At 53.2% G+C, this 20467-nt stretch overlaps 1 protein-coding gene across 2 annotated transcripts in view; it reads right to left on the bottom strand.

Annotated features, from left to right (window-relative positions):
- The window catches only part of ASTN2 (astrotactin 2), a 322339-nt gene extending 305319 nt beyond the window's left edge, over nt 1-17020 (bottom strand). For both annotated transcript variants that reach the window (XM_063410172.1, XM_063410173.1), the window contains exon 1: nt 16574-17020. In XM_063410172.1, the coding sequence (XP_063266242.1) occupies nt 16574-16928 (355 nt within the window). In that variant the 5' untranslated portion in view covers nt 16929-17020. The remainder of the gene's footprint in view (nt 1-16573) is intronic.
- Nucleotides 17021-20467: the final 3447 nt, after the last annotated feature.

Genomic DNA, 20467 nt, shown 5'->3' on the forward strand with positions numbered 1-20467 from the left:
CCTCTCTGCACCACCAGCCTGCAGGCAGTGTGGCAAGAAGGGAACCAGGAGGGTCTGTCCTCGCTCCCACCTCCACATGGGGATTTCACACACCTCAGAAATGCACACAGGAGTCCCTCCAGGCTCCTGATAACAGTGAGTAAGAAAGAGGAGCAGGAACTGTGCTCACTCGGCCAAAGTCATTTCATGAGGAAATAGCAAAGCCAAGAGGAGAATCCCAGAAGGACCCAGAAGTGTTGGATTTTCCACCAGATGAATCCACTCGCTCACGGATGCTTCCTTTAACAACAGCTCAGGAAAGAACTTGAAGGGAAGAAGCTCTTTTCCCCAGCCTCAGCACAGTCAAGTGATTGCTTTCACCTCCTGAAAACCAGATCCCAAATCCCATAGACAAGGCCAGGGACTAAGCTGGGAGCACAGAAAAAGACACAAAAAAAATGCCTCACCCCAAGAGGCTCAGGAGAGCACCTTCCTTTGGGAATCACCCAAGGATGGAGCACACATCCAGTGTCCAGGCACCAGCTCCAAGCACCTTCCTGCCCACCTCCAAGAGCAGAGGACCCCTCTCCATGATGTAGAGGAGCTAAGACCATCCCCATCCACAGATTTGGGCAGGGGGAGTCCAGGACTGGCACCCCTGGGAGAAGCCCCAGTGCAGGCAGTCCCTGTGACCTGACCTTCGAGGAATGGGAGCAGAGGTATTCCTGGATGGCAGCGCTGCTGGGGCTGGCTTTGCTGGTTCAGAAAAGTTTAAGAGCAGCAGGATTAAAAGGAGATACAGCCAAAAATGCAAAGAGATCCTGGAGCTGAAACACTTGCCAAGTTTCTCCCTTACACTTCAAGACACCCACTCATCCTCCCCAAGGGCTTGTCAGACTCACATGGCAAAAAATACACGCTCTGCACCTCCCCAAGCCCAAAAGAAAAGACCCTGAAATAAACCTGGAATCCAGGGCTGGCAGGAAGACAAAGTTGGGGGCGGAAGAGGAATTTTTGGTGTGTCTTTTCTAAGGAAGGAACTGCCTGACAGCTCTGCTGCAGGAGACCACGGCTCACGGCCCTGTAGCTCACACAGCCCCCTCAGACATGGCAATAGATTGCTTTTAATTACAGGGCACCCACTCAGAGGCTCCTGGCTGTCCAAGGGACTGTAATGGAAACTAGAGCTTTGTGAGAATAAAAAAACAACCCATCACAACAAGCTGGTGCATTTGGGTGCTCATGGAAGAGAAAATTCCAAAAAAAAGCCATCAGTGGGTGACCAACATCCCTGACAAGAGAACTGCAGGCAGCTGGCAAAGGGCACATGGGCTCAGACACCCGGGACACCTTCTGGTGTGCCACCTCCCTGGGCACAGGGATTGGAAAGACACAATCTTTGAGGTCCCTTCCAACTCAGGCCGTTCTGTGATTCCAAGAGGTTGCTCAGCTCAGGCAACAGCGAGAGGCAGACTGGGTTAGGCTGGGATTGCAGCTCCAGCTGGCAAGATGCAAGGCTGGGATGGGCAGCCAGTCACTGGATGGAGCCCAAGCTGCTGCACGTCCCCAGACACCCCAAGCCATTCCCTCTCGTGCCAGCAGTGTCATGCCAGCCTCCACCCCCAGCCCAGCTTCTCCAGTGCCCCTGGGCGAGCTGGAGTAGCACAAACTGGCAAATCCTGTGGCACAGCTGAGGGCAGAGGCAGCTCAGAGCTGCTGCCAGGCATGGGCAGCTCCAGCCTGCCCTTCACTCCACACTGACAGGGTGATGTTTGGCTAAGCCATTTACAGATGCTTGCTAAACACGTGGAAAATCTGTTTTCACAGACCAGCTCGAAAGTGCAGTGAGAGCAGTGGGGTCAGAAGTGGTCAGGGCATGGCTGGAGCAGCAAGGGTGGGATTGGGAGGTGTCCATGCTTCATCCACATCTCCTCACCTTTGTGTCCTCCTCCTGCTGCTCTGTGGGTCCATCAGGTGCCTGGAGGGCAGGACACACTCACTGCTCCCTCCACCAGGGCTGTGCAGATTCCACCCTGCCCAACACACACCAGTAGCACCAGTAAAAACCACCCCACCATGCTGGACACAGGGTCACCAGTGTGACAGCCAGCAGCACCTCAAAGTGCACTTCAGCCACTTCTGGTTCTGGCCAGAGAAAATCTTGTTGAGAGCTGTCTTTCATGAAAACTTTCTTTTTCTCTTCTTTTTCTTTCCTTTTTCTTTTAAAAATGTGTCAGTTTAAGATTGTAAAAATACTTTCATCTTCAAAACAGTGTCACAACTCCCCTTCAGCATTTTCATAACAATGCTGCCATTCTAGCTTCAAAACATCTTCCCAAACTTATTGTTCACACATTCACCGAACTTTAAAGCTCAGAACTGAGGGACTGCGATGAAACTGGAACAAGCTGCTCTTTGAATAAAGACAAGTTTTCCTTTCATCTTGTGCTAATTAACAGACGCATCCTTCCCTCTGTGCCAGCCCCTGGTCAGTACTCGGCACATCCCTCAGACCTCAAAGAAAAACCTCCCTCTTCCCTCACTGCTCCCCATCTGGGACCCAGGGACCAGAGGGATTTCCCAGAGAGGCCAACACTAGGGAGGTGCAGGGGGGAGATGCAGGAGCCCCTCAGGAGCTGCTGTGGGACCCTCCCAGCTCAGTCAGGATGCAGGAGCAGGATGCAGGAGCAGCTGAAGGCCAGCAGCATCCCTGAGGCTGGCAGCAATTCCAGCTCATGGAGCCTCCCTCTTGCCCAAATCCCAGCTCTTGGTGCCACAGCATGTTAAGGAAGAGCTCCAGGGATGCTCCAGAGACCTGTGCCCCTTTCCTCACCTTCTGCCACCACAGCAGAGAATGCTGGACAAGGTACATCTTGCTGCCCACTGAGACCACTCTCCCAGCCCAGCCTTTCCCTTTAATTCAGTTCACGCCAGGAATAAAAATGTCCCTGGGCAGTCCCTTAACTGCTGCAAATATTTGCAGAGTTTGAAGAAGCATGGAGAAGAGAGGGGAAGCTGCAGGGCCATTAGCAGCCAGTTGAAGGCTGCAGCCTTTCCCAGCCAGGTCCAGCACTGGGCTCCTCTCCCAGGTCTCACCTGCCCTGCAGCTGCCAGGGCTGAGAGAGGCACCATTCCAACCAACAGCTTTCCTACAGTCTAACAACAGCAAAAGGAACAGAATATTAACATTAACACCTGCTCCTTCGCCCTTAGGCACATCCAGAGCAGTTTAGGAGAGGGATGATCAAAACAAGCAGCAACTAAAACCCAGGGGGACCTGAATCCACAGAAAAGCCTTTCCCTTTAGAGCCACAGCAAAAATATCCCCTTCCTTCCCAGCCCAAACCCCGCTGCTTCCAGGGCACGGAGCTGCTCTGCCCCAGCAGGGCCCTGGAGAGCAGGACAAGGGGTGGTTTGGGATGCCCTTCCCAGGAGCTGACCACAGACCTGCCTCAGCTCTCGGCAAGGTATCCACGGATAAATCTGCGCCATTTCTGCTGGAGAAAAGCTTTGGAGACTGCAGCCTACTAAAATTTGGCTTTACATGTCTTATAGCACACCTCAAACCAGAGAAGCCTTTGAGCAGTGGGAAACATGATTTTGGGGAGGAAATGCAGCTGGGAGATGCCCCAGGAGAAACAGCAATGGATTGTTTAGCAAAGAACAGGCTCTCACCAGGCTCAGCTTTCCTGCAGCATCCCCTACAACCAGCCCATATCTCACACCACAGCAACTCAGGCAGGAGGAGTGTTGCAAACAAGATTTTTTTTCCTCCTGTTTAGCTTTTAAGTGGCTCGTTGCAACACACTGTAAAACCCTTCATCAGCGAGGAGGGAAAAGGTTTTACAACAGCCTTGAAAAAGCAAGCCCAGGCAGCAGAGGATACTTCCTTCAGCACGCAGGGTTTTGGGCAGCACACGGGATTTCAGGCAGCACTCCTGGCGAGCAGGATCTGAGCTTGGCAGAATCCCTGAGGCCGGCAGCATCCTCCTCACCTCCAGCTCACAGAGCCTGCATCGCACCCAAATCACAGCCCCTGTCACTGTCCCCACACACCGCTGGGCCACGGCACGGTGAGGAACAGCCAAGCTGCTACAAAAGCAGAATAAAACCGAGTCCAACGGGGAGCAGCGTGCCTGCTGCTCCAGCAGGACCCCGAGCTGGCTGCGAGCAGCCCCTACAGGCAGCGTCCCCGACCTCCTGTCGCTACACTTTACAGACAGCGTGAGAATAATGACGTGACTCTCAGCTCACAGCAAATGAGAGCAATCTTTATTCTTCCAAATCTTCTTTTTATGCAGTATTTCGGTGCAATGAATGTGATTGGTCATTCCGAGCTTACACCTCTTTGTAAACATCCTTGCCAGTAAACAAGTTAGACAAACACCACCTGCTAAGGGTTCTTCACCTCCCAGGGATTGTTTGGATTCCTCCTGAGGATTTTCCCAGGCCAGAATGAGAGGGCTGCTCGCTTGTCTTTCATGCAGACTCTTGTGGGCCTCACATTGGTCTGAATTTATGCTTCAGGCTCTGCCAGTGTCTGTGTAAAGGCAGGCGAGCAACTTTCTCATGTTAGCCTGAGAAATCTTAAAGAGGAATTCAAACAAACCTTGGGGAGTGAGAAACCATCCACAGGTGGTGTTTTTTCCAACACGTTTACTAGCAAAAGAAAGGTTTACAAAAGAGTGTAGACGCTGAATAACCAATCATGTTCTTTGTACTGAACTACTGTATAAAAGTAGAATTTAGAAGAATAAAGTTTGCTCTCATCTTTACCATCATAGAGATTCATGTTGTTATTCCTGTGCTGACCGAAAATCGTAACAACAGACTCTAGCAGTGCCTGAAGCCTAAAATCTGACCACTGTCAGTACCCACACCCTCCCTGCCAGCTGCCATCCCCCGAGGATGGATCTCCTCCCCCGGAGCAGCAGGAGCACAGCGAGGAGAACCACACTGCTCACCTTGGGAGTGGCAAACACCGGCGGAGGGAATGGCAAGGGCTGGAGGATGGAAAGGAACACAACAGAGTTGGTGTCTCCGAGCAGCTCTGGCTTCTGGAACTGTGTTAAAAGGCAAGGCTGTTGCTGTTGGATTAAATGCACTTCCAGCCCTTCTGGTCACGCTGAGGAAAATTAAAGCAAGAACCACGCAGTTGTCTGTGGCTATAGGACACAAACCACACTGACTCTGTGAATTCTCAAAAGAATCCTACAAAGAGCAAGCGAGCGATTTATTCAAAATGTGATTTCTTTATATACTATTTACAGAGACCAGTATGATTGGATGGGCAAGGTTAACACCTCTTCAACCACATTGGTTAAACCAGAGGGCCATCAAGAAGTCCTTCCTCTAAAAGGAATGAATAACATAGATATAGTTAACAAAACATCTCTTTTTGTTTACAGCAAATCGCCTGGGAAAGAAATTTCACAACCCAAAACATCTCAGACATGAAATCAGGGCTACGAGTTGTTGATCTGGTACAAGGCGTGCAACTGCAATGGCTACAGTAAGAACAGGCACAGACCTCTAATGCCTGTTTGAAATTCGATCCATTTTGAAGGTTCTTGAGTTCAGGATCTGTGAATGATGCTGGCAACAGCACACCCCATTCCTTGTGGCCTGAGGAACCACCTCAGTGAGAGTCAGGGGAGCAAGCAAAGCTAAAGGAGCAGCAGGAGCCAACACCTGCACTCCTCCAGGATGAGCCTGGGAATGTTTGGAGCAAGAGCAAATGGACAAAAGGGCTCCTGAGATATCCCTGCTCCACCCCAGCAGTGCCCACAGCAATTCCTGCACTCAAAGCTGACAGGATAACCTCCCTCACTGGTTTGTTTTCTCCTCCTGAAGGGGGACCCGAGGCTGGCAGGCACCACTCACCCTGCCTCTCCTGTGATGCATTTGATGGGAACACGTAGAGGCTGCTTTTGATTTTACAGTTTGTTTATAGCACACATTTGGGGAGCTACACGGACTGGGAAAATACATCCCATAAACAAACTGCTAAACAAAACAGGCTAAATATGCACCACTCCAAACCAAAATAGATTCCAGCTACCCGCCGTGCTTCGAGCATATGCCTCTGACAACAGCTTCACTGGGTGCCCCTGGTCCCACGTTCAGTTTTGATTTTTAGGCTCTGTCACCATTGGCAGCACCTTCAGATGTCTCCCACAGCTCCAGGTAAGTCAAGAGCAGTGGAAATACACCCAGCTAGGAGTGGAGAGCAGCACGGGTGATGGAGGCATCACCCCTCCCTGCTCCCACCCACAGCCACTGCCCAGATGTTACCAAAGGCTGCAGATGTGGACCTGAGCCATCAGCTGGCTCAGAGACTGACTGCAGAGACAGAAGGGATCATTAGGTGACAAAAGACTCACACAGCAAGTATTTCATGCAGACATTTAGAGCTTCCCTCCCAAGAACTGCCACCAGCTGAACCCTACCACCCTGCTAATGCCCAGAAGCAATTCCTCAAGCGTTTAAACTTCGCCATCCCCTCTCTGGGGCTGCACGGAGGGCACATTCCCCTGCGAATGCCTCTTCTGTCAAGATGCAAAGCTGTGGAAGCTGTGTGAAAATAATTCCCACCCACTCCCACTGCCCCAGGAAAAATATTTCTTTGGTGGTTTTGCATAACAAACAGCTACACAGTTTGCCTGTTCCTCCTGAGAAACTCAGGCTTAGAGGAAAACACCATCGCAGAGCTACTCGGAGACCAGACTTCATAAAGTTCCCCCTGCAAGGGGGGGAAATACTACCACAGAGATTAGGCTGCCGCTGCTCCTGATAACATTCAGTCACCCTGGCAGGCTGCAGCACACCGAGTTTGTAAAGCTCCTTGGGAATCCTTCAAGATGAAAGGTACAGTATGATACGGATGTATTATATCCATGGGCTTTGTTACAGCACACATTTCCTAGCACGGTTTTATTGCTGGAACACAAAGTTCAGCCGAAGCCTGGGGGCTCTTCAGGTGACGAATGCAGCCCTGCAGCCCTCCCTCCCCCTCCGTGGGGGAGGAAAAATGCCAAAGCCCCTGATGGGAACGCAGAGCAGCCACCGCCCTGCCGGCAGCACCGGGGAGGACCTGCCTGCACAGATAAGGCCAACCTCTGCTGGATGTGCTTCCAGCCTGCACCGTGTCTGACTCACAAATATCCCTGCCAGCTTCCAAAATGCTGTCACTGGCTCCTCTACAGCATCCCTCCTCTGCTGCTGGACCCTCTTCTCAGCCTCCTGTCCCAAGACAGCCCCAGTGAGGGCCAGGAGGCTCCATTAGTTGAGCCAACATTAATTAAGTAGTACCCAGCACTGGTTTCCCCTCAGATACCCCGAGCTGCCCACCCTGAACATCTGCTCCAGGCAGAAGATGATGGGAGATGTTTGCTGTGGACACAGCTTGCCCATGGGCTGCCCAGTTTGGATGGCATGGAAGGGAGGGTGGGGAATCTGGATCCTCTTGGATCACCTGCCCAACACATGGCTCTGCCTGGGCACCTCTCTCTGGCCAGATTTCCCAGGATATTACAGGTAGAGGAATAAAGAGTGTGGCTGCAACAAGAAGGCTGGGAGAAATTCCCTGGGCAGGGCAGGAGAAAAGAGTTTAAACCCCTCTAATTTAAACAGACAGGAGGTTCAAAGGAATGGAAGAAGCATGATGAAGGTAGAAGGAAAAGAGACATCAGGATGTCCCAAAAAGCTCTCCAGGTTGTCCAGGGCCTGACTCAAGCTGAACCCACCCACTGCTGAGGCCCAGCAAGCCAAGGTAAAGGGTTTCCATCACCCTTCACCCCACAGAGCAGCCTGGGCAGGCAGGGCTCAGTCACAGAGTGAGGTGGGAACAACCGGCAGCACCTGCCGTGGGAGCCCCATCATCCCAGGAACCCCATCTGGGGGGGAAACTGCCTGGAAGAGCAGACCTTGCTCTGGGGGCACCTGCACGAGGAATTCATCAGGCCAGTGGCACCAGCTTTTATCTCATCAGGCCCCTGCCAGCAAAAGCAACATCCACAGCAAGAGTGAGCTGAGGGAGAGGCTTTTGTGGCCAGGGTGGATGAGCAGATGCTGGTGCAGGGCTGCAGGGAACACGCTCTGCTCCAGCCCCCCTTCCCTGCTCACACACACAGAGCACCCCCTGCTCCCCACCCTGGCATGGGGGCACTGCAGCAGAAGCTGATGGCACTGAGCACTTGGCTCGAGGCAATAAAAACATTCCTGTGCTGTTGCCAACTCTGATATTCTGTCACTTGATCCCACAGTTTAGGGATGTGCTGTGCTGCCTGGAATGCTGGAGAACCACAGAGAGCAGCAAGGGGAGGATCTGGGCTGTGAATGGCCTTGGGACAGCCCCAGGCACACTCGGGGATGGCAGCTCATGTTAGGCAGGCAGGAGCCCCGGGGCTGGCCAGGGAGCCCAGCTCACACAGCACAGCCAGGGCAGGGACCCAGCCACAGGCAAGGCCACCCCGCTGCCCTAGAGAGAGAAAAGGGAGGGAAAAAAGGAAAAAGAATCAAAGCCTCAAAGGCATCAGCACAGCTGAGTTCACTCTCAGTGAGCATGGTCATGGCTGGGAGCAGAGCTGGGCTACCCAGAACCTGCACCCCAGAACAGACCCGGGGCTGTGGGAGGGGGGCTCACCTCTGCAGTGAGTCCACAGCAGAGGCAGGGCAGTGCCCCTCCACAGGCACAGCCCCTCCCACAGGAAGGAAGGCACCATGCACCTGAACCCCAGCCTGGCCCCAAATCAGGCTGGAGCCAGAGGTTCCCTCCTCCACTCGAGGATGTGCAGGTGCCCAGCCCTGGTGAGCCCTGCTCTCTGGCCCCCCTGCAGCCCCTGAGTGCAGCTGGCAGTGCCATTCTGTGCCAGTCCCCTGCTCTGGAGGAGCAGATGATGGAGCACAGGAGGTGCCTGGCCCCAGGGCTCCTCTCCTGCACAGCTGACCTTTAGCAGCCCATCTCCCTGCCTGTGACCATCCCATCTCCCTGCCTGTGACCGTCCCTTCTCCCTGCCTGTGACCATCCCATCTCCCTGCCTGTGACCGTCCCTCCTCCCTGCCTGTGACCATCCCATCTCCCTGCCTGTGACCATCCCATCTCCCTGCCTGTGACCATCCCATCTCCCTGCCTGTGACCATCCCTTCTCCCTGTCTGTGACCATCCCATCTCCCTGCCTGTGACCGTCCCTTCTCCCTGCCTGTGACCATCCCATCTCCCTGCCTGTGACCGTCCCATCTCCCTGCCTGTGACCGTCCCTTCTCCCTGCCTGTGACCGTCCCTTCTCCCTGCCTGTGACCGTCCCTTCCCTCGTCCCTTCCCTCGCTCTCCTGACAGGATCACTCCCGTGCATATGCCTGGGAGCAGCACCATTAGCCCGGTAATCTTCCTAAATACAGCAGTTACCAGGTGACTGGGAAAAAATCTCTTATACTGCTGATGCTGCTAATGGAAAATTTCTCCCCTTTTGCTGCTGCTTTCAAAGCCAGTCGAGGTTTCCTACAGACTTTGTCTTCCACTAAGACAGGAGAGGTGAAAGCACAGACACAGAGAAAGGAGTGCAGGAGTGGTGGGGGGCAGATAATGTGAAATAGAGAGAATTGGTGCTTCTGCCCCCTCCCCACCAGCTACCTGTGCCCACAGGCAGAGCCCTGGCTCTGAATCTTGTCTGCCCCATCGTCTCCCAGGCAGCCACAGCCCAACCTCCCCCTGTGAGGAGTCCCTTCTTCCCCTGGACCTGCAGCAGGATACTGGGACCATTCAAGGGCACTGCTTCCTGCAGGGCAAATGGGGAGGGCGACCAGGGGGAGCAGTGGGCCAAAACATTTACTCTGCGATTTTCTTCCCCACTTTCCCCCTTCCCAGGAAGCCTCACCCAGCCAGTGCAGCTGCAGGCAGCCAGGATCACTGCTCGTGCCCTCTGCATGCCATTCTGCCTCTTCAATACCATTAAGTGTCTCCATACTGTCTGGACACTGGAAACCTTAACTGCATTAGCTGAGACCCGAGCAGCAGCACAAGCATTCAATCCTTTTAAGTGGCCCCATTTCTTAAGCTGGTTATGCACAAGAACCATCTCTGCTCGATGCCATCACACAGCCCACAGGTAGCAACAGGGCAGGACTGGGGACAGAGCCCAGGGTTCATCATTCCCCATTTCAAATGGTTGCTACAGGAGGAGGACACTCAGGTACGGACTGTGCCATGGATATTTCAGGTGATGAAAGGCATCAATTGAGGTATCTTCTTCTCTTTCAGCCCCAACCTCAGCCTGCCCCACGCTCCACATGGCATTTTGGTGTGATGGCAGGTGTTTCTCGAGCCACCTGCACCTGCAAACGTGTGTCAGGGCAGCTTAAGATCAATCCCTCATCATTCCCACACACGGCATCAATCTGTTCTCCCGCTGTCCCAGCCAGCCCCGTGCCCGAGCTCCTGTCACACCAGGAAAGCCCAAGGGCTCAGCCCTGTTTCACAGCCAGCCAACACCACACATCAGCACCGTGTCAGCAAGGCAGCACAGAGCCTCTCCCATCACACAGCTGAGCTTCTCACTGCCAGGGCTGAGGAGGGAACAGGCAGCAAGTTTTGGAGGTAACATCCATCTGTGTGGTGGCACACGGAGGTCACTCACCACCCCATTCCCCACGGAGGACTGCAAGCTCTCTGCATAATTCTGAATAAAAGCTCATTATTTCTTCCTGAAAAAGAGCAGCAAAAGCCTCTGGCACACAGGCATCATGGAAAATCAGCTGGGAGGAAGGGGGAGCAGAGGAGATCCCCAGCCACCAGCCTCCTCCCGTGGCAGCTGAGCTGCAGCAAGCAGCTCCTCTCTCCCTCCATAGTTAATCTTCTGTTGCCACTAGCTGGTCAATGCGGGTACTCTTGGAAAGCAGCAGCTCCCCGAGCACAGCCTGCACTCAGCTACACATTCCCAGCTTTAACTGGGATATTCAGCCCAGAAAATACCCGGGATGAAGCAAAATCCCTGTCCAGTCCACACCCCACTGTGCTGGACAAGCCATGTTCAGCCTCGCCTTTGGGGAGGGAAGGGATGGCCTCAGCACTGACACATTTTCCTTGGCATTTTTGCCTCCAGCCTTTCTGGGGGTTATGGTGCTTGCAGACCTGCAGCTCAGCATCCACATCCACCCTGAGCTGGGCTCTCCCACCTCTTCCCAGCTATAAAATCCAACATCTTGGAAAGCTGGAGTGATCACAGTAATACAAGGAGAGGAAGAAATTGCTACCAGGTTTTCCTCTTTCCTACACCCTCCCCAGGCAGCCCCCAGGAACCTGGCCCAGACCCAGACCACACACAGCTGTGGATGGGAGTGGAGGGGCAGGGAAGCAGCCCCACTGTCAGGTCTACATCTGCCCTGTCCCAGTCCCAGGTGCCCACCAAGCTGTCTCATCCTCACCACACCTTCTCACTGAGGTTTCAGGGTGGAAGATATGACTCCTTACCCATTGGATTAGCTGGGGAACAGAAACAATATAAACAGAAAAAACCAAAACACAACAACAACAACCAAAAAAAACCCAATGCTTGATTAACCAAACCTCTGAGCTGATACTCCAGGCATCTCAAGCCTAGCTGGAGGCATTAATGCAAAGGGAAGAGCAGAAACCAGGCTTTGCTCATCAGCTTTTCCACAGAGACAACCCCACTTTCAGAGGCCAAGCCCTGACAATGGAGTTGCACACTGGGCACACTCTCTGCACCCACAGAGTCCAGCTCCAGACCCCACAGAGAAGCTCAGAGCAGGGCAGGGCATTTCTGAACAGCAGCATCAGTAAGCTTCAGTCATACCCGATCTCCTCCTTCCGCCTCCCCACCTGCTCTGCACAAACAGCAGTTGGTGACCAAAGTGAGGGTGGCAAAACCCTGCTCAAGCATTTCTAGGAACAGCAATATCTACCATCAGTCCACAGGGAACTGAGTGCTTTCCCTTATTTTAATGTATTCATAGAAACTCAGAATGATTAAGGTTGGAAAAGGCCTCCAAGGTGAGTCCAACCTGTGACTGATCCCCACCACGCTGTCACCCAGCCCAGAGCCCTGAGTGCCACACCTGGGCATTCCCTCAAGGCTCAACACTCCTACCCTAAAGAGGAGAAGTCCAAGTTGCAGGATGACTTTGGGAAGAGTTGAGAAAGAAGTGGCACTGAACTGCTGAGGAGCTGGAAGAGCAGGGGACAATCATCACTGAGCCACACACAGGGGCCACAGGGGGACACCAGGAACGCAGACACACGAGCCTGTTTTGTGACAGCCACCAAAACAAAGCACTCTGAAGCACTGCAGACGCCTCAAACAGCATCCATTAAAGCCATTTATGAGAAGTGTGTAGTAAACTGTTCTTATGTAAGCCACTACAGGGTAAGAGCAGTGGTGAAAATTGGTCTGCCTCTTCCCTTCTCTCTCCTCTATATAAACCTGCTCACACATAGACAGAGCTCATCTAAATTAGCTCGGAGGCAAACTGCCTCATTGCACTCAGAGCTGGCTGCGCCGTGGAGGAGCAGCTTCTGTAGGGAACACATGGCTGCTGACTGAATCAAATCCATACCTCAGAGACACCTCACTGTGCAAGGGTAGAGTCAATGATAGCTGCACCGTTTGCCAGAGTAACTCTAGGAGAATTAGAGAGGGGGGAGAAGCCACAAAGCATCAGTAGTGTCCAAGGTTAAGGAAAGGGCAGGATGCTTTTTCAGGAAAAGGGAGGCACAGCAATTCATAATGCACTGGTGGCACTTACATTTGTCATTTCCTGCCACCACTGGGCTTTGCTGAGTAATTTTATAGTAACATAACTGGGGGGTAGTGGGAGAAGCATCCTTCTTGTCTCCAACGCAGGAGGGAAAAAATAAACCTGTGTGTAGGAAACACAGAAGCTGTGACACCCCACTGGAGGAGGGACACGGAGCACGGGGAGCTGCCAGTGGGTGTTTCAGCAGCAGGTCCCTGCTGCAGTCCGGGAGGGATGCACAGAGAATCAAAGTTTTCTACCTTTGTTGAAAGAGGATGAGGCCATCCCCACACTCGGCTGCTCACCTTCCTGCAGGTGCAGGGTGCCCACTGAGGCACAAAGAGCTGGAGCTGCTGTCCAGCATCCCAGAGTGCCCACAGGGGCACACAGGGAGGGTATGGAGCATCCCCAGATACCCTTCTGTGGAGCATCCCTGGGCACCTTCCTGGGCACACAGAGCAGAAGCTGCTGTCCAGCATCCCTGGTACCCCCCTTTAGAGCATCCCTGGGCACCTTCCTGGGCACACAGAGCAGAAGCTGCTGTCCAGCATCCCTGGTACCCCCCTGGGCACACAGAGCAGGAGATAACTGTGGAGCATCCCTGGTGCCCTCCTGGGCACACAGAGCAGGAGCTGCTGTGGAGCATCCCCGGGTACCCACCACCCCCTAGTGGGCTCCTGCCTTCCACGAGTAGCTGCTGCTGCTGCTGCTCCTGCTGTTGCTGCTGCTGTTGCCAGCGTGCCCTGGGCCCAGGCCTGGCTGTGTGGATGTTTCCCAGTGCTGATTTCTCCTCCAGCTCAGCCTTGCAGAGGCTCCTGCAGACCAGGCAGCCCCGCAGGCAGGGATGCTACACTGGAAGCTCTCGCTTTAAGCACTTAGGAGAATGAAATCTCATATTGTCAGGGAACAGATAAAGTTGTTTCCTCCTTAGAAGGAGGAATCCTTTAAAGAAAAGGGACATGGAGCACTCCATGTGCTTTGTACCAGCCACCAATTCAGGGCATCTACCTGGAGGCTGTGGCACTTTGGGACATGGTTTAGTGGTGGACTTGGCAGTGTTAGGTTTACAGTTAGACTTGAAGATCTCTCCCAGCCTACATAATTCCATGACTTTAAGTTTCACACCACTGCAGACAAGGCTCTGGCACCTGCCAGCCTTTAGCTACAGATCGCCCACCCTCCTTTAAATGCCAAGGAGTGAGGAGCAGCACAGGAACCACTGCAGAGCTGGGAGATTTACTGAGCTGGGACTTGCTGAGCAGACCCAGGAGTACAGCCCTGGCAGCTTAAACTCATTGCCACCAAGCAAAGCCACGTTTTCTTTCCTGCCTCCTGGCCTGGAGAGACTTTTGAGCCCTGCAGAACAGAGCGGCCTCAATTTTTTTCTCAACTTATTTCGCTTCAGAGTCAGTAGCATTTTTTTTAAATCTTTTTCCTTTCAAAAACCCCTCCAGGACGCCAGTCAGGGTGGCTGTCCTGAGCTGAGTGCTTTAGGAGGTCATTGTGCCCCATCCTTACCCTGCTGAGGCCAGAAAGTGATCTCTGCTCACAGCAAGATCCTGCGCTCCAAGACATTCACGAGTCCTCAACACATTTGCAGCCGGCAGGACGTCAGCTCTTACGTGTCCTCCTGAGCTCATGCCCAGACAGCCACTAAACATGTCCAGCAACACGCATAAAGAGATACAATCATCAGAAATCAGCCAAAGATAAGGACCTGCAAAGATTCTGCCAAAGAGAAATCTCTGCCCCCACTCACTCCCAAGCCCTCCCGCATGTAACGTGATTTTCACCTCCAAGAGCTCATTACCAGGCAGCAGCTGCTCTCCGGTTCCCAGCCGTCAATGAAGTTAGAAAAGGATGGAGAGGGGAAAAAAACCCACCATCACAGAAAACTACAGCCTTAATTCCAGCACTGGGAAAACCAGCCAGCAGAAATCCTCCCAGCCCTCACCCAGAGAAGAGTTAACTGCGAGCGAGACAGTTGCCACACCAGGAGACGGGGAGAAATGCAACAAATTTGAAATATCAGAACATCCACAGCAATTCATGAGCTAGACCTTGGGGAAGGACAAGTGTTTTACCTTCTCTGGAGGCAATGGGACTGATTAATTCCAGGACCATGATGAAGCCATCCCACCATGGGCACAGCCTCCGTTTATCTTCCAATCTGCCTGACTCCTGTGAGTCCAGGGGAACAGGAGAGGATGTTTTGGGGTCTTCTGTTCATGAAGGGGCAGGAAATCCCCCACAGATTTGTCACAAGACATGCTTCATATTCATGAGTACACACATAACCAATGTGCCAGGCAAGTAAAGGAAAATTTTAGATGAAGACATGGTCTCTTTACTGGCAGGCACTCACAGAAATAGGATTTGCTATACAAGATCGTGCCTCTGATCTATCAAGACAAATTTCTCTCCTCCAACTTGAGCTATTATCTAAGCTCACACAGAGGGGTTTCTTTGCTATCTGATATATTTAGATCAGTGCGCAATTCACACCCGGTCCCTGAAGAAACTGTACTCTAATCTGAAAATTAACTCAGTGAACCATGAAAGTTCTTGTTACTTTTAACCACGATATGGTAAACGTCATTCCTACTGCATCAAACCTTTGATTTGTCACTTTCGTTAGTGGAAACAGAGTGGTTTGTTTGGGATTTTTGCAGTTGACCAACCCTGTCTAAGGAAACTGCAAAGCTGGAGCCCGAGAGGCTCAGGAGTACCACCAACTTATTTATTGGGGCGTTTGCTACAGCAAAGCTTCTCACAAGGTAAAATGACAGCACTGGGGGACACAGACAGGCATTTCCCTGCTCACTGCACCCAGTGAAAGGCAATCACTCCACGAGGCAGGGGAAGGGACTCGGGGTAGCTGCCCCCAGTGAGCCTGGACACGGGCACACCTGGGCACACCTGAGGCACACAGAGACGCGCTGGAAGTCACAACCCCGTGTGTCGAGAGATACCTGAGACCCGAGTTAAGCAGATACTCGAATTATCCTGGGTTTGGATGCCAAAGAACAGGACAGCTGATGGATAAAGCAAAGACCAACAAAACCCCTTCGGTGACCTGGCAGAGTAAATAAACACTGCACTGCCCAGGTGACATTCGGAACAGTTCTCGGGGGGGGACTGGCTGAAATGGATAAAAGTGGCAGGAGGCAGCTCGGGCACCCCGTCCGAAACAGCGGGGTCCGGCATCAGGACCGAAGTACGACCACAGAACCATTTCTGTTCCCATCCCCCTCCCCACAAAGCTGAGAGCGGAGGAAAGTCTGCGGCGGGAAAGTCTGCGGCGCTCGCACAGACCCGGGCGCTGGAGTTGTGCGTGAAGCGAGAGCGAGCTTCGAGAATTAACACGAAGCTTTTATAAAATCAGGCTCTGGCTAGGAAAAACAGCCCCTCCCGCTCTGCCAGGCTCGGCGGCACCTCCTCGGGGCTCAGAGCTCAACTTGGAGCACACGAGGCAGCCCCCATCACTTCCAGCCTGCGCGGGGATGCTCTCCTCCTCCCGGGGAATGCTCTCCTCCTCCCGGGGCTGGCAGCGGCGGCAGCCTCAGGCCCTGCTAAAAAATCCCTCCCCGGCAGGAAAGGCAAAAAAAAACCCAAAAAAACCAACAACAAAAAAAACACAACCCAAAAACCAGGATGCAGCACAGCGGCAGGGTTAGAAAGCCCAAAAACACATCGAGCTGCCCGCGGAGCGGGGAGGGCGGACACAGCGCCGGCACGGCGGCTGTCAGATGCTCCGGGGATGCTCCGGGGATGCTCCGGGATGGCGGGGCGGGATGCGGGACGGGACGGGGCGGGGCGGGAAGCGGCGCGGGGCGCCTACCGAGGGTGAAGAAGGGCAGCTCGGTGTTGTCCAGATCGTCTTGCACGGCGACGCGGCCGGGCAGCTCGCTGCGGACGAAGAGCAGCAGGCGGGACTCGGCGGCGGCGGCGGGCGGCGGGGCGCCGCTCCAGCTGATGTCGTTCTCCCGGAGCACCGGCAGCGTGGACACCGTCACCGTCTTCACGCGGCAGGGGCCGGGGGGCTCCCGCGACGCCGCCGCGCCGGGCCCGCCGCCGAGCAGCACCGCGGGCGGCGGCAGCAGCAGCAGCAGCAGCAGCAGCACCGGCGGCGGCACCGGCGGCAGCGGCGGCAGCGGGGGTGGAGCGGCGGCCCGGCGGCGCGGCGGAGCGGCCATGCCGGCCGGAGCCAGGCGCAGGAGCGGGAGGCGAGCGGAGCCGGGCGCTCTGAGCCGCCCCAGCCCCGCCGCCGCCGCCGCCACCGCCCGGGCCCGCCCCCCGCCCCGCCCCGGCCCCGCCGCCGCTCCCCGCGGACCCTCCGCCCGCCCCGCTCCGCTCCCCGCTCGCCGAGACGCGCTCGGCACCGGCCCCGGCCCCGCCGCCGCTTCCCTGCCCCGGCTGCTGCTGCTGCTGCCGCGGCCGCGCTAGGGAGGGCCGGGGAGAGGGGCTCTGGCAAGGGCACGGAGCCACGGGGCGAGGGGGATGGCGTGGAAGGGTTAAATGCGGTGTTAGGGAGACGATCGTCCGTGTGGGGAGGGTGAGGCACTGGCACAGGGTGCCCCCAGGGGAGCTGCGCCTGCCCCTGGATCCCTGGAAGCGCCCAAGGCCAGGTTGGACGGAGCTTGGAGCAGCCTGGGATAGTTGAAGACCCTGGCCCGTGGTGGAGGGGTGGAACTGGGTGGTCTTTAAGGTCCCTTCCAATCCAAATCATTCTAGAATTCTGTGTTTTTAGGAAAACCCCCCTGTCCCTCCCACCTCTCCCCCCCATCCCATTCATTGCCACTCTTTCCTCAGGCTGTTCCTTCTTTTCAGGGAACTACCAGGGTGCAAGAGCACAGGAATGAGTTTCCCGAGAGCTTTTACTAATTATTACCCTCTCCCAAGTGAACAGGCAGCTCCACATCCAGGGCACACAGGGATGGCTTGCAATGACAAACCCGGAGGAGGCAAGCTTGTGACCTAGAGCAAAGATTTGAGATATGGTGTTTCCCAGCCAGCATTTAAATGGGGGCCAGAAGGATAAATGACCCTGAGGTCTGGTCTCCGATTCCGCTATCCCTCCATCACATGGATGCCTCGGTGCCCCCTGAAGGCTGGAGTTTGTGCTTGAAGACAGAACCAGGTGAGCTCCACCGTGGTTTTTCTCACAGTCTGAGCTGAACTGCGGTGGAGCCACCTGGCTCTTCCAGCTGGAATGATGGGGGTGAATTTGAAGGCAAACCCGGTCCCTACAGACAAAATAGACACATTTGACCCCAGCCCCAGAGCCCCGTGAACTCCTGCCCACAGTCGGCATGACTAACAAAGGCAAGGAGAGACAGCCTACAGGAGCTGTGAGTCAGTGACTCACAACAACAATTTCCTAGTGACTGCTAATCTACCTGATTTTATTTGTAGATGTACATATAAAAGAAGATGTCAAAACCCTAACAAAGCACGCTTAATGCTCAGGCTTATATTATTTCCACAAGCTAATTAAGAGCAATTCATCACATGCCTATTGAGGCAAAACAGCTTTCTGAGATACCTAGGTCATCAAATGTTAAAACCACAACAAGGGCAGGATGGCAATGAAGAGGAAATCCAGCAAACAAACTGCTCCAGCCCCATTCCCAGGGGCCATTCCCAGCTTAACAAACTGCAGCCCCGCCGTGGTGTGAGAACAGTGCCTGTTTGCAGCTACAGGAATAGAGAGAAAGCAAAAAGTCTCACCAGTAAAACAGGCAACTTGTTGCAAAACATTAAATGTGGGACCCTGGCTCTGGCTAAGTTGGAGGGGTGAAGTTTCTAGGCATTTCTAGAAAAAAATAATCAGACAAAAATTCAACCCTGTCAGGTGTTTGTTGAGAAAAGTGTCATACTAGAAAAAAGTTTCCTTTCCTTTCCTTCTTTCCTTTCCTTTCCTTTTCCTTTCCTTTCCTTTTCCTTTCCTTTCCTTTCCTTTCCTTTCCTTTCCTTTCCTTTCCTTTCCTTTCCTTCCTTTCCTTTCCTTTCCTTTCCTTTCCTTTCCTTTCCTTTCCTTTCCTTTCCTTTCCTTTCCTTTCCTTTCCTTTCCTTTCCTTTCCTTTCCTTTCCTTTCCTTTCCTTTCCTTTCCTTTCCTTTCCTTTCCTTTCCTTTCCTTTCCTTTCCTTCCCTTCCCTTCCCTTCCCTTCCCTTCCCTTCCCTTCCCTTCCCTTCCCTTCCCTTCCCTTCCCTTCCCTTCCCTTCCCTTCCCTTCCCTTCCCTTCCCTTCCCTTCCCTTCCCGACACATGAGTAGCCAATATGGATAAAAAAAGAAGTAAATTTTAAATAATGCTTTAGAACTGTAAATCCTGAAAAAGGGAAAACATCTCTTTCCCTTTGAGGCCCCATCCCTGTTAATTCTATTTCCTTGTAGCCACTGCATCCATTTGCCATAAGCAGAGAATTTTTTGCTGTCAAGCACCATGAGATTTTGGTAAGGGGCTGTCCCTGGCCTAGGAAAGGGATCTAGAGATCCCCACAGCTGCTGTCACAGCTCTGAGCAATGTGGTTTCTTCTCCCAGTTTGCTGGGATCCAGCTGGATTGGTGTGCAGGACACGTTTTAGGTGCATCCAGGTTTCCCCTGACCTAACATTTGCCATCGAGCAGCGAGGTGAGTGCTTAGAGCTGGAAAGCAAAGGCCAGGAGACCCAGGCTGGGACACCTGCTTTGCTGCAGACTGCCTGACCCCAGGCAGGTCCTGAGATAGGAGAAAACAGAGCTCCAGCAGCTCTGCGTGCATCATTCCAGCCTATTTTTCCTTTTTAGATTCGCAAAGTTCTGCTAACAACTCAGCTGAGCAGCACACTGAGACTTTCTCGAGTCCTCCTGTACAAGCACAGACACGCTGATCAAGGGGAAGGTTCTGCAAATGGGCACATTCAGCTGCCATTTAGTCGGGATCCTTCCCTGTGTAAATGCAAATCTCCGTTCTCATTTTGGGGAGAAAAGGATTCCGCCTGCTTTTTCCTTCCAAAGACGAGCTAAAGGCAGAACTTCACTGTTTGAAAACCATCAATAATATTTGCGAAGGGGAATGTGTTAATCTTGCTTTACAACTGACAGGTTTCTGTTATCCCTTCCCTTTTACATCACCAAGGAAATGGCAGGAACAGGGTTCTGAGAGTTTCACTTACTGAAAAACTATTCTAGGAACACTTACAGAAGTTTGTCTAACTTGCTAATTTGGAGATACTTTAAATCTGAACAAACTGTGGATTTTCAAGCCGATTGCATAGCCCATAACCCAGATTGCTGTTTCTAAATGAGGCCTATTTTTAATATCTTTTTCTTATGCTTCATGGAGCCAGCCGTTCCTTGGGGACGCCAGCGCCTGCCTGACCGTCAATTTCGATAGCACTGGGGCCAAGAAAGCAGCAAAAAGTGCAGTTCCCAGCAAAAACACGGGGTGGAAATGGAAATGGAAATCTTCTTACAAGTGAAAATGCATTGCACTGACAAGACCCATCTGGGCAGGGTGAGATGGGGGACCTGACGGGTTGTCAGGAAGCACCAGCTCCATTCTCACCTCAGCTGCTGAGTGTGCAGCTTGGGGCCAAATCCCTTCTTTTTTCCTCAATCTGTTTTCTTTTTGTTGTTGTTTTTATTTTTTTTTTAATCCCATCTCGCATACAGGAATGCAAGGAAAATAAATAGTTGCTGCCATAATGGATAAAAAGAGATACTGAAGGCTGTGGAAATTATATCTGTACTG

The sequence above is a fragment of the Prinia subflava genome, chromosome 12 (genome assembly GCF_021018805.1).
Source record: "Prinia subflava isolate CZ2003 ecotype Zambia chromosome 12, Cam_Psub_1.2, whole genome shotgun sequence".
NCBI classification, from domain to species: domain Eukaryota; kingdom Metazoa; phylum Chordata; class Aves; order Passeriformes; family Cisticolidae; genus Prinia; species Prinia subflava.